At 40.4% G+C, this 14,140-nt stretch overlaps 2 protein-coding genes across 2 annotated transcripts in view; one reads left to right on the top strand and one right to left on the bottom strand.

Moving 5' to 3' along the window:
- npr2 (natriuretic peptide receptor 2) overlaps positions 1 to 14,140 on the bottom strand; it is a 91,430-nt gene that overhangs the window by 13,696 nt on the left and 63,594 nt on the right. The window contains exons 16-17 of the mRNA XM_080876170.1: positions 4,955 to 5,101; positions 4,146 to 4,269 (exon numbers count right to left, since the gene is read on the bottom strand). Of these exons, the coding sequence (XP_080732296.1) occupies positions 4,146 to 4,269; positions 4,955 to 5,101 (271 nt within the window). The remainder of the gene's footprint in view (positions 1 to 4,145; positions 4,270 to 4,954; positions 5,102 to 14,140) is intronic.
- Positions 1 to 14,140, top strand: part of LOC308392879 (MAM domain-containing protein 2-like) — a 226,660-nt gene that overhangs the window by 196,134 nt on the left and 16,386 nt on the right. The window lies entirely within an intron of this gene.

Below are 14,140 nucleotides of genomic sequence, written 5' to 3'. Positions count from 1 at the left end.
CATAAAGAACGAGCTGACATTTTTCTCACGAAACCAGCGATCAGCTCAACAGACCCTCAGTTTACCTGCATGCATCCTCCTCCTCATCTGTCAGCTGTTTAACACCTGCTGCTAATTCAAGAAACACGCCTAGTTACCTGGTGATAGTCACAGTTTAACTGGGCAGCCGGTGCTCGATATAACGCAATGTCAGCGCATTTTTCTGCACAAGATAAGTAAATATAGTGTTTTCCCCGAGCGCAGAGCTGCTGGAGCTTGTTTCCTTACAGAGCACTTTATAGGCGAACAGCTTTATCAGCGGCTGATGTCCAATCACCGGCACACAGCTTTCAAACCTCAGCTGAGTTTTAGCTCTCAGTGGTTAAACGCTGGACTTCATTCACTCAGGTTCTGTCTGTCGGGTCACGTTTACTTCGCTGTTTTATTTACAACTGAGCAAATCGGTTTGGCTGAGGTTAAAGTTACGTTTCATAACTGCATAGTTTCACAGACGTTTAATGGTTCACTGGCACATGTGTTAGACTGAACTATCATCTAAATATCATCTGTTTTTTAATAGTTATTCAACTGTATTCTAAGCACCAGCTGTCTGTTAGAATGTGATTTTTTTCTCTCTCTGTTGGCAGAGGTATAAAAATGCGCAGGAAAATCTGACGTGCATGGCGAACTTCACCGACGATATTTAGGGAGGAATAAACACACATCAAACATAAATGAACCATTTGTCTGTCTCCATAATTGAGAGCATTTTCTCTTCTTATGTCAACACTCTCTCTCTCTCTCTCTCTCTCTCTCTCTCTTTTTTTTTTTTTTTTTTTTTTTTTTTTGCTTTTTCGGTCATGTTATGTTTACCTGTCAAAGGCTTGTTACAAACTATGAAACACATTGTGCAGACTTCTGGATGTTAGAAGAAAACGAATACTGCTCATGAATGAGACTAAAGGCAGGAAGGTGTCCTTTAAAACTAAAAATGTTAATAGGACCTCCCTATTTATATCATAGTTTATGATATAGCATGTGTATTTCAGTAATAGCTGAGGCCACTATACGTGCTGGCCTCATATCAAATGTGAAGGCAGACTGAGTCTATGTTTGACGTTTGTTTATATCTAATCTTCCTTTTCAAACATTTAAACAGCAGCGAGTCTGCAGCTGAGGGAATACAAATTCAAATTGTCGGAACAGGTTTGCTCGTTTCTTGGATTCATTTGGTGATTTATTAAATGTATAACTGTTATTCTAATCTGCTGCTGAGTCTCTTACACTTTTCTTTATGCTGTATATTTTCACGTCTCTGGAATAGTTGGCAGTTAGATAGTCAGCTGGGAAACTTTGTGTTAACTCATGGAGCTGAGGATATCGTGGATATGCTGACCTCGCTGCGTGGTGTACAGAGCGAGGTCAGCATGATTAATATTCACAATAAAAATATTAGCCGAACATCATGAAGTCTGTATGTGTTTCATAGTGTCGAACAACCTTTGTACAGTTAAAGCCAGCAGTTACTACATGACGGAAACACCAACGTTATCTCTTTTATGTGTTTATACACAGGTCACGCTGATTACTGAACAAAAACCCAAAGATCAGATGTTAAACAGATTTATTTGCTCTCTCTCCTCCTTAAACATGTTTTTAATGTTAGTTATAATTCAGAATTGGCGACTGAAACACGTAGGACACATAAGAACATCAGGAAATAAAACACCGATAAATATAACCTCAGTAAAAGAAGTCAGCGGGGGTTACTACAGCTGTGTACCGGGGCCTGCGCTTTGTCGGTGGGATTGCTTGCGAGGCGAGCGGGTCTATCCCACGCTTTGCCGTGAGACTGGGACGACATCTCCGAAATCATCGAAACACTTTTGCAAAGAGGCTGTATCTTGACAAACCGACCAGACACATGAAGATTAAACCACTACATTCTCGGCTAAAAAAATATTAAAACGGTATTTGGTAACACACAAACAGGGTTTTTCAAAGCTCAGTTCTGTTAGCTTCCACATGCCGGTTGTTGTGTGCTAGAAACAATGGCCACCAGGCCAAAGCAATGGTTTTGACTCGATCAGCGTTAACCCCGCCCCCTGAGTTTGATGGGTGAGGCTGACAGATAAAATTATTTCATGATGAGAGCCAGGCGTCAGGACTGCCAAAATGAAATAAATAAATATATCATTAAATAATTAATTAAATGTGTCAATAATTAATTAAATGTGTCAATAATTAATTAAAATGTGAAATACATAAATAATTAATTAAATGTGTCAATAATTAATTAAATGTGTCAATAATTAATTAAAATGTGAAATACATAAATAATTAATTAAATGTGTCAATAATTAATTAAATGTGTCAATAATTAATTAAAACGTGAAATACATAAATAATTAATTAAATGTGTCAATAATTAATTAATTACATATATCATAACTATTTATTTAATTAATTAATTCCAATTTTAATTAATTATTGCCACATTTAATTAATTATTTAATGGTGTATTTAATTAATTCATTATGGCAGTCCTGGCGTTCCATATACCTCTGGTCTTTAAATGTACTATATAAATAAAGTATTGATTGATTACATGATTTAAATTACTGCTTCTCTGTGGCATTTACACTGTAGGAAAACAAACAGCTGCCACTTAAACACCAGATTAATGATTTCTGTGGCCCGACACATATACCTGTAATCCACACACCTTTCAGCTGCATACAGTATATTTATACCATATATAGCTTCATTATAGAGAAAATCTTGTGGTAGGCAAGACAGCTGACTCCTTCATTTTACTGCAGAATCCGCACTGGCTGACTCTGGGTGCAGGTGACATCCATCACATGTCCAAAAAAAGCACTTTGGGTGAATGATGAGCCTCAGGAATAATCTACAGCATTCTGAAAATGGCTGTTTGGGTGCACACAGAGCCGCTATAATTACAGGTCAAGATGAGGTGAAGAGTTTGATTGACAGGGGGATTTTGGCATTGTGTGTGTGTGACCTGACAGGATTGGCTCCAGAGCTTAACCAGGGCTGGGGAAAGAAAAAAGTTCCTTTACCTCCGAAGTACATTTTTTCATTAGCAGTAATATAGATGTAATATCTGAAACTACTTCTTCTTTAACCCTTGTTGTCTTCTAAGCAATGCATTTTTTCTTTATATAGAAATTAGGTGTTTGTAAGCAGTTATAAGTATTTATTGTGTAACAGGGAACAGTTTTTCCTTTGGGTATCAAGCAAAGGGGAAAGGAATGTGTATCTGGAGTTCCTCTAGTGGCCACTTGGGGCTGGCTCCCCCCAAAAATTGAATTCCCATAGAGTCTCATGTTGAAATGCCCAACTTTACTAATGCTTAGCAATCTACTATTGACCAAAGCAATCACAGAATGTTTTTCCATTCAGGACTGTATACATCTTCCCCAACTGGTATACCACTTTCCAACTAGTTGGGGAATAATCATTTTTCCCTAGTGACTGGTGGTTGCCAGTAGGTTGCCAACCAGTCTCTAGGATGATGCGCTAACACAGCAGGGGTAAATCCATCATCTATGAGATCCTGTAAAGGGGATGCGGCCACAATTAAAACATCTGTGCTTTCTCTGCTTTCCATGTGAAAAGTCAAGATGTCTGCTTTGGAAAAAAGGTCTACAAGGCCTTTTTTATTCTTTCTTTTTTAGCTTTGTCAAATAACATAACCTTTTCTTCAGCACACTGGAAGAGAAACACATTTTGGTTTTTTCTCAGGGTGATTCCAGTTCACCTGACAGTGTGATATTATCTATTAGCAGACATATCTTCCAGATGAAGTCTAGAAACCACTTTGGTATTAAAGTGAGAGGGAGATATGTGGTGGCATAACGTGACTCAACTCTGAGTCAACGTACTCTACCATCTAACAACTGTACTATTTTCAGTCGCGGCCTATGTGTGGGAACACGCACTATGAGACACACTGTAGATGGAGACCCGGTGAGCACTTTTCATGCATGAGTAGAGAAGGGAGAATTCACTGCAACTGCGATCACGACCACTGATTTCTTAAAAGCTTTAAGATTAGCTTGAAAGTCAGAAAAGTTAACACTTAAATGCTGTCAGAAGCAGACAAAACTGAGGTTTGCGATGAGGCATTGATCGGCGTGTACCTGTAGCGGCGTGCTCTCTGCAGACATGGATGTGAAGCCCACGATGTCGCTGAAGTAAATCGTGACGCTGTCGAATGCCTCTGCCTGCACGGTCTCCCCTCTTTTCAGCTGTTCTGCTACAGAGCTGCATAAACAATGACAGAGAGAAAGAGAAAGCAAGAATCAGAAAGGAGGAAGGAAACAAGATGTATATATTTTAATTATGTTAAGTTTTTGAATTAAAATATAATCAAAGATATGTTTCTTTGAATCACAATTACATCAACGCCCCGGAGGCTCAATTATAACCAGATGTCAGTTTATTTTTGCTAATTCTGCTAACGCTAATTTCCTGTTAATCGAATGATACCAAAGCCAAAAAAAGAAGTTTACTCAATTCATACGTGTGGTGAGAAATGAAATGTGTCCTTCCTCTCAGGCCTTTCTCTGACAGTCTGGCTTTGATGGAGGGGGCCAAGAAAAAGCAGATAAGTGGGTGAGAAAGATGGGATTTGTTCCTGTGGTGTTATCCAAATGCCTAAACTCGCTATCACGTCTGATCTGCCGGCTCACTTTAATGAGCGGTTCGCCTGTCAGTTCTCTGTGTTCCCTTTCATCTACAGTGAGATGGCACCGCGGGGAAATGTGTATCCGTTAATAAAATGCAGCACTGGGAGGAATTCGGAGTCTTTAATTAATACAGGGATTTAACACAAATGACAAAGTGTCATTGAGACACCCAATTTGCTGTGTTCGAGTTCACTGGGAGTTTTAAGCTTTTGGCTGTGAGGCTAAAAAGTGAACGCTGTTATTTTTTTCTTCTTTCTTACTGTGGTAAAATTTGATAGAGGAGGTTTTCAGCTTTCCGTTTCTCCTCAAGGTAAGCCTGTGTTCGCTCCTCCACCAGGTTCTCCAGGTTGTTGGCGTACTGCTCCATCCTGGACAGCAGGTTGTTCAGAATACTGGTGCTGCCCTCTCTGTTGAGCACACAAACAAACACACATAACATGAACATAACATTTAATATAGGGCCATCCATTTATTTCCCAATGCTCGTTTGGTTCTGGGTAAGCAGTCCCTTGCCCCTGTCCCCATTTCCAGCTCTTCTAGTGGAACATGGAGGTATTCCCAGGATAACCCAGAGACAAAATCTCTTGAGGATGTCCTGGGTGAGCCGCAACATCTCCTTCCAGCTGGACATGTGCAAAACACCTCACCTATGAGGCGTCAGATGTCCAAACCACCTCATCTGATATCTTTCAATGACTATGTCTCCTAAGCCCAGTCTACTTACAAAGCGATTCCTTCATCATGCATCTTGTTTTGTAGCTAATGACTGGTTAGTAGTGGATATTTCAGCCAGAGGTTGTCTAGGGAAACCTCTAATGTATTTACCACCTCCTCATTTGTCAATTAAGAGTACCAATCACTCTCACTGGTAATTGCTTCAATCACTTCAGTCAACATGGACTTTGCATCACAAGCATTTTTTTCACCCATCATTGCTTTTTGTCACTGGCAATCTACGCCCTGTGGCTGCCACTTCGCTGCTGGTCCCTTCTTGTGTTGATGCCCTTCAGAGAAGGGAAGAAGCAACTGAAGAGGAAGACAGTTTCAGCTGTTGTTGTCCGCTTGCAACCCTGCCAATGAGTCACAACCTTCAGCCTGATTTAGACCTGCGGTGTCTCTTTGAAGAGCCTGTGACATAACCTACGCAAGTGGCTGACGTCGTTGGTGGCGTTTATGATTGTGCTGGTGCATTATGCGTATTGCGTGTGCAATTACCTTGTTGGGTGTGTGGTTTAATGTAGCTACAACCTAGATCTTCTGCTGAAGAATTAATCCACATTTAATGCGGTGGAGGGGTTTGCATGCTCTGATCTCAGGAGTTACACTATATGGAAAACAGTGTTGGGGGACACTCCTTAATCTTTGTATTTATGAGTTTTTACTCTAGTTGCTGCAGCTGTATCAAATCAAGCTCCTAGCATCGAAGTCTGTCTTTACAAACATGTATGAATGAACTAGTTGTTTCATACAGCTCACTGAGTGTAGTACTATAATAGCACGCCAACTCTGCAAAAAGTCAGCTCTTGGAATTTCTTCCTTCGACGATATCCCACAATCAACTGTGTTTAGCAGCCATAACAACTCAACCACAAAGTCTCAGGGGGGTAAAATCTAGGGTAAGGTCTCAAGGGAATAACCGTTGGGGTGGCAGAGTAAATACAAGTAAACAATTCTCTGCTAAAACAGTGACTGCAGAGATCCAAATCTGTTCTGGCATTAACATCAGCACAAAAAGTGTGAGCCAGGAGCTTCATGGCATGGGTTTCCATGGCAGGCCAGCTCCTTCTGGTAGGGTTTCCAAGGTAATCTGGTCCTAAGTGAGGAGCCAGACCTCTACAATGACTGCAGCATGGAATTCAGAAACCTCGCCTGGATCTGATGAGATACCAGTGCTTCACCCTGGAGTCGGACCTGAGGGGCTGGCCACCTGAACATGTCCCTAGTGCTCTATTTTCTAGACTTTGTTTTTTTTCTTTTGGACTTTTCAATCAGAGGTTAAGCTTACACCACAGTGCAGTGAATACAAGTGGAAAATACAAGAAAATCAAAGCCTATAATGTAAAAATTAATAGAAATAGAGGGCAGAAACATTTTTAGCACTAGCATATAAACATATTACTGGGGTCTTGTTTTACTGAAGGAATTACTGAACTATGTTTAGCAGTTTCACACTGTTTATGCTGAGACTTCACAGATTAAATGGCACTAAATGTAAACAACACAAAAACTATAATTCAGAGGTCTTATTTGGAGTATTTGAGTAGCTCTCCCTCCTCAAACATGACCACCACTGTTAAACAGGTAAGACACAATAAAAGCACTGCAGCAGTCATTATTTTATATGTTATTTTCAGCATACAGCACACATACAGCTGTTGTTCCCTTCTAAAGGTTTAACGGCAGGTCTCCATTTCCTTGTTACCGCTGCAATCATGGCCCTTCACATTTATTTTATAATTATAAAAATCATGTATTGTATAATGTGTGGTTTTTTTTTCTTTTTTTCTCTTGAGATTTTTACATTCATATGCTTACGCACACACACATACACACAAGCATGCTGGTACACGCATTTACTCCGACGGAGCAAGAAGGTGAGTCAGCCACACCACCATGGCGGCTAAAAGCATCAATGTCTGGCATCCTGCCACGTGTCTGCTGGGTCAAGGATCCTACACACACCCACATGTTTAAGTTTAAAGTACAAAACATCAGAGGGAGACATGAAAGACTGATGAGTATCAATGCACTGAATGCAATCACACAGGCCAACCACTGTTTACTGCAGCGCGCATCACAAACATCCATATTTTTCCCACCATTCATCCAAAACTAACAGTAATGCTGGAAGCTGAGAAGAGAAGGGACAATTCAGTTTGGTACAAGGTTTTTAATTTTTTTTTAAAAATGAATATATCAAATGTTTGGCACGAGCAGGGAGCAAAATTAAATTTCACCTTAGTATGAAGACGTCTGTTTCCATCTGCAGTCATTTACATTTGATGGTGTAGTCTTTTCTGGCAAGTAGCGCTCGATCACATGGAAACCCCAAAATCCTGAGTTCTTGTGACATTATCAAGTTTTAGTTCCTGTTTTGATTTTAGTGCTCCCTTCTTAGTTTGGTAGAAGCTTTTCTTTTTGTATCACCTGCACCTTAACTTCCTGCCTTTGTCTTCACAATCATTCCTAGACTCCATCACAGGCCACTTAACTTTTTCTGGCATGCACTAATTCTGAAGCTCCATAAAGTGCCTGTGCCCCATACACCACATGTTTGTCTTTAATCTTTTTTCATTTATTTTTTATTTTATATCATTAGCGGAAACAGAGTTGGTGGAATATCATTACAGCATTAGAAAACTCATTTTCTCTATTTTTTCCTGACCGAGAACCACTGGGTTTGTTTGTTTTATAGGTTTGTAATGGGTTGGTCTTAGTTTCCCTGTGTTTGGGTCCTGATTTCTTTATTTTGAGGCTGGATTATTATGGGCTTGTCTTTGGTACTGATGAGTTTTATTCTTCCTTTGCCTTTGATTTGTGTTTGAATGCTGTCCTTGTTTTCTTTGAAAGCTGATAAGGGTTTTTTGTCACCGCATTAGCTGACTACCAAAATAAAACAAGAACCATCTCCTCTACTTTATACTTTATTTCCTCCCCCACTTCATTGTTTTAACTGTCTACACCTGTGTCTTATTTTGGCCCGGCTGTTTCCACTTGTGTATAAATATTCTATATTTGTGTATATGTATAAATAAGCCTGTAATTTGAGGCTGTCACTATCTCAGATTTTCTCTACATGATTACAATAATTCACTTTAATGATATTATAGGTCCAACGTTTAATACAAGACATCTAATAATGTCTTGTCTCCTATTGAAAATTTTAAAAGCACTATCAGTAAACTGTGTTTGTCTCTAATTTACGGAGAACACGACTTTCAGCTGCTCCGTTATTCACACAGAGTAGTTAGCACGGGTAGCTACACATTTGAGTTTTTATGCCAGATGCCCTTTCTGATTCAACCCCAAAGGGACTTGTGTCATCTCAGGATCGAACCGCTCTATTTTGTAAATGAATGAAACTGACAATAAGAGTTAAGACAGATGTACAGAGTCTCCATCCACATGCAAATGCATTGAAATGTTAAAATGTTTCTCTGATTCTGATTTTGTGTTATTAACAATAGATCTTATTTTTAAATATCAGAGTTATATCGACATTCTTGGAACTGAAATTTCACATTTGTGCAAAGCTTTATGGATGCATTTAAGGCTGTAACTTAGCTTCTTTTTTTTAAACAAAGCCCTCAGTTATTAAGGTATCTGCCATCTGGTAGTCTAGCATTGATGAGCTCTGCGCAGCAGCTACAGGTGCTCCCTCACAAACTTGCTGGTAATGATAAAACATTTAGCCTGCATCTTTTATACAAAGGATGAGAGATGTGTCTGCTTCCTGCTTGTCATTTTTTGAAATTCCTTTTTCAGACCTCCACCTTTCCTTTGACTGTCCAGTGACGCTGGGGAATTGTCTTCCATTTCATGCAGATAAGCAGTTACATACTACGTGCCTTACTGAGATAGAGAGAGGCAGGCTCCATCTGTGTGCGTCTCTGGAGAGTGTAAGGACGCTGTGGTAAGAGCAGACAGTCTAGTCAAAGAGTCACACCTGATGCATGGATCTGGAGATTTGTCAGCTCGATCCTGCTGCTGAAACTAACACCAGGCCAAAATGTCCCTCGAGACCACCGCAAAATATCCATATCCACTGCCTGTGTCTTCTCCTCTCTGAGTTCCCTCCTTTGAGATTTTCTACACATGACCTCCCCAACTATTTCTATATGATTTTTTGATTAAATATCCTGTTCTTGTTGTAAAAACTAAAATTTTAATAATTTAGAGGTCTGGCATGTTTGATATATAAACGTTTCCCTTTCTTTGTGACCTTTTCAAATATACAGCAAAAACAAATCGCAGCAGAACTGTTCCAGTGTAGCGCCAGCCTTTCAGCAAATACAGTTTCTGGGTGTTACAGAGCCTTAACTGACCATTGCCTACACCTGATTGGATAAAGGGGTGCCTGAGGTTGGCTTGGTGGAGATGCCACTTCTCGCCTTTATTCTCTCTGGGCTCTCTGGGCTGTCATTTTAAGCTGAGATGCTCGAGTGGTTTAAAGTGGAAGCAATGTTTCTAAAAGTCTCGTATCCGTCTCCACTTTATGTTGCAGCTTTTGAGCCGAGTCGTAACCATAAAAGTTCAAAGCGGAAGTAAATGTCACGTCACTTTGCTTCCTGTTTTACTTCTTCTATTCCTGTCATTCAGGAGGAGATTGCAGTGACTCCTCCTTAAGCACTGGTATAAATAGTGAGAGAGCTGTGATGATGACAGATTCAGTGCATGTGATAACCATAAACAAGGCTTGAAACTTGCCATTCAGCATCTGGCGCAATCGGCTCCAGCATCAGTGTCAGAACCGCCGTATTCCTGAGGTCTGGTTTGTCTGTTTGTGCTCTGTATGTTTACTTTTCGGTCCTTATGCTCCTTGTGGATTCCTTTTGTCTCATGAACTTCCTGGATCTTATGTTTGGTATCACCATGTTTTTTAAATACAACAAGCATTTTTCTTAAAACAAATGTCAATAGTTGCACAATCTTGGCTCTAGCACATTGTCTCTGAGTGCTTTTTTGTTTGCAAAGAGGCTAAACATTCTTCAGGAAGTAACATTTTGGCTGAAAATGTGTGGCTACATTAGGGTTTGTGTGTGTGTGGGCAGTGTCAACAAAAGACACAGACCTGGTGGGAAACAGCGAGAGACTCGACGTGCACGGTATCGGGAATCAATGAACAGCAGAGTGAAAAGTGGGATAAAACGAACAATTTACTGCTGAACGCCCCTGTTTTTACTACACCCTTCGGCTCTCCCCCTAACACACACACAGACTAAATATACCAGCTCATCCATCACGTCATGTCAACAACATACATTTACCTAATGAAAATAACCAGCAAACAGTGCATTAGCGTACGAGCCTCAGAGGTGAAGGGCGTCATACACGTGAGGAGGGAATTAGCTTTCAGCTGTCAAGCGCATCACTGAGTGCTTCTATGGCTATCAGTCATACAGACCCGTCTACTCCAGACCACTTCAAATGGAAAGCTATACATCACCGGGCCCATCCTGTGCTGAATTACACTGCTAACGGAGGAAAGGTCAAACTGAGAGGAAAAACACACAACAGCCATACAGAAGTTTGTGGAATCAGACCCTAAACAGCTGTTTTTAGAGCATACAGATTCCATACTCATTCCATAATCCACGCTTATTTATGGCTCTATATTTTTATTCTTCGACTCCTTATTTATCTTATGCTGGGCAGTAGTGCAACTAATGTCATCTTTAAATCAACTTTCTTCTAATTGGATGCCCCTCATTAACAGCATGTAGGTGGAGCTTCTGTGATTGCAGAGTACCTGGGAGGACCTTTGAAGGATACCACGTCTTTCTGACATCACACAAAGCCAGAAATAGAAAAACCTGTTTGAAATTATCTTAAAATTCGGCAAAGTGAGCAAGACTGCAGTGATACCTAATCGAGAACTGTTCCACATATTTCCACTGAAGAAATAGAGAGGTGAAACTGTTGAGCTTGTAAGACAATTAGGTCCCAATTTTGTCCGTTTTGGAAAATTAACTGCCATACCTTTGTGTTTTCTCCAAGTTTTCCTCTGCCAGCAGTTACTGATGTTGAAGAAAAACCCAGACAAAGGAAAGGAGAGCTTAAGGATTTTTCTTTTCCATAAAGAGAATTCAACTGCACGCCCACTGCATGCTGCGACTGACGCCCTCTGTTAAAGCGAATGAAAGGCCGTGAAAATGATTACTTTGGCTATTGATTACAGGGCAGCAGTCCCCCTATCGAGCAGTAAACCTTCCCACCTTCACTCAATATCACAAAGTGAATTAAAGAAAGTAAAAACGATAACCGTAAAGTCTATGTTAAGTACACATCTGTCAAAGGGGTAGCCACAGGTGAAAATCAGCACTCGCCTGTAAATCAGTTTCTTTCCTGCTGCACGGAGCGACGCTAGCTACCACACACCATGAGCTGCAGAAAGCAACGAGCTGCCTCTCAGAGCAATGAACCATGACCTGTGCTTTGATCTTTATGCCACAAGTTACAGGACGGGAAGATCGAGTGCAGTTGGCAGGCAAAACATTACAACCCCCTGACAGCTCTGCAGTCATGCAGGAGCTGTGTTTAATCTGCTGAATCCTGATTTTTTTACTCCTTTAACACAGCACACTTTCTTACTGTATGAAATATTATCCTCACAGTGTTGCTTTGTTCACATTTTTTGACTTAGTGAAATATTAATATGCCCAGCAGCCTGTTAGGCCTAAGTTGACACTAACATCTGTAACTTTATTTTTTTATACCAGCCATTCCTATTTCTTTTTATTTTTAATTCTATAATTCAACTGAAATATCGTGTTAAGCTTGTTTCTGTTAACCATTTGCCACACACAGAAAGAGTTGGAAAACACTATAACCAAGTTAAAAAAAATTGAATAACAAATCGGGGGGAAATTATGAATGACTAGTTTTCCCTGATTAGCTGCACTCATGTCCACTAATTAAGGCAGGCTACATCATTCATCAGTGTGAACAAGCTTACATTTGATTCAGTGAATTCTTGAAGGTAAACGGTGTGTTTAAAAACTCCCAAATCCCAAATATTGGTTTTCTATCTACAGTGTTTTATGGTTTCATGTAATTAAACAAGCCACATTTTCATTAGAGTACCGTGTGTTTGGTGGTGTCACCTCACAGCAAGGACCCAAAGTGTGCCAGGAAAAAAATCTTTAAACAATTACACCACAACCAGCCCCCTTTCCAGTTCTTAGCTGACAGGAGTGACACTCAGTGTGGTCTTCTGCTGCTACATTCTGTGTTCATAGATGCTCTTCTGCAAACTTTGGTAGCAACAAGCGGTTATTTGAGATACTGTTGCAGATGGCAATTGACCTCTGACCTCAACAAGGCAGTTTCGCCCTGAGAAATGGTGCTTTTTTCTTTTCTCATTCCTGTGCTTTAATGGCTTGCACAGTCACAAGATCTTAATCCAACAGTGCACCTTTGGGATGTGGTGAAACAGGAGATGTTGAATCTATTGCCATAGAGCAGGGTGTCAAACTCCAGACCTCAAGGGCCGGTGTCCTGCAGGTTTTAGATCTCACCCTGGGTCAACACACCTGAATCAAAGGATTAGTTCATTACCAGGCCTCTGAAGAACTTCCAAACATGTTGAGGAGGTAATTTATCCATTTAAATCAGCTGTGTTGGATCAAGGACACATCTAAAACCTGCAGGACACCGGCCCTCGAGGAGTTGGAGTCACCTGTGCCATAGAGAATTAAGGTAGTTCTGAATGCCAAAGAGGGTCATTTCACACCATTTAAAATTCCCAAAGGTTTCCAAAAAACACCAAATAAGGTGCAAAACTGTTAGAAAATATGTTTAAATCTGCTGGCTTTTAAATTTAGGTGAATGGGCCCAATATTTGCTTCCGCTTTCCCAAAGTTAAAATAAATCTACTTCTTTCTCATGTTTCTCCTTTTTATCTCTGTGCTCATTTTAAGCAACAACAGGTGTTGGCTCCTTTTCATTCATTCATATATCGAGAATAAATGGACACACTCAGTCACTCAAATACTAAAAAAAATAACTCATGATGAATTCAGTGCAATTAGGGAGCGATTACGAACAGTTAGTGGGTCGTTCAGTCACTGCCAGACAAATCTGATCAAATCACTCCCACACAATCCAGACGAGGTTCATTTGTCACTTATATTGTTGCTTTTTTGCAGCTTCTTTGGTCAAATATGCAGATTTTCATCCTAGACGTATTGCACTTGGCTGAAACCACCTCAGTGCAAGCTGGCCGTGATGGATTGATGACATCGGATGTGCTTTAGTGTCACTTCACTTGATATAATCTCACAGAGCTGCCCTGCTCAGGAGAAAACATACGCTTCCTGCTTCGATATGAAACTCAGACCCCAAATAAGCACGAGAATGATTCATTGGAATATCGAAAACAATACTAGAAACATGGATTCACTCCCTCCCCCTTTCTTACACAAACACACACTCTCACTGATACATAAGCACTTCCTGTCGAGTGCAGTGTGTCATGAATTACAAACAGCTTTTTATCTGAAATTGTCTCAGCTGTTTCCAGAACATGACTCTTTGTCCTGTTTGCCTTTTTGAATCTCTTAAACCTATCAGTTCTCCTGGCAGGGACTCTCAGCACGAAGCTCACTTGTTGGGCTTGGCAGGGAAGACGCTGATAGCCAGGGAAGACACGACCAGCGTCACATTCAATTTGTCCAATTATACTGACTCCGATAAACAGGACTGACGTGTAGAAAAGGTTGAATTTG

The sequence above is a fragment of the Rhamphochromis sp. 'chilingali' genome (assembly GCF_963969265.1).
Source record: "Rhamphochromis sp. 'chilingali' genome assembly, chromosome: 2".
NCBI lineage: Eukaryota > Metazoa > Chordata > Actinopteri > Cichliformes > Cichlidae > Rhamphochromis > Rhamphochromis sp. 'chilingali'.
This window is presented reverse-complemented; position numbering and strand designations above follow the sequence as displayed.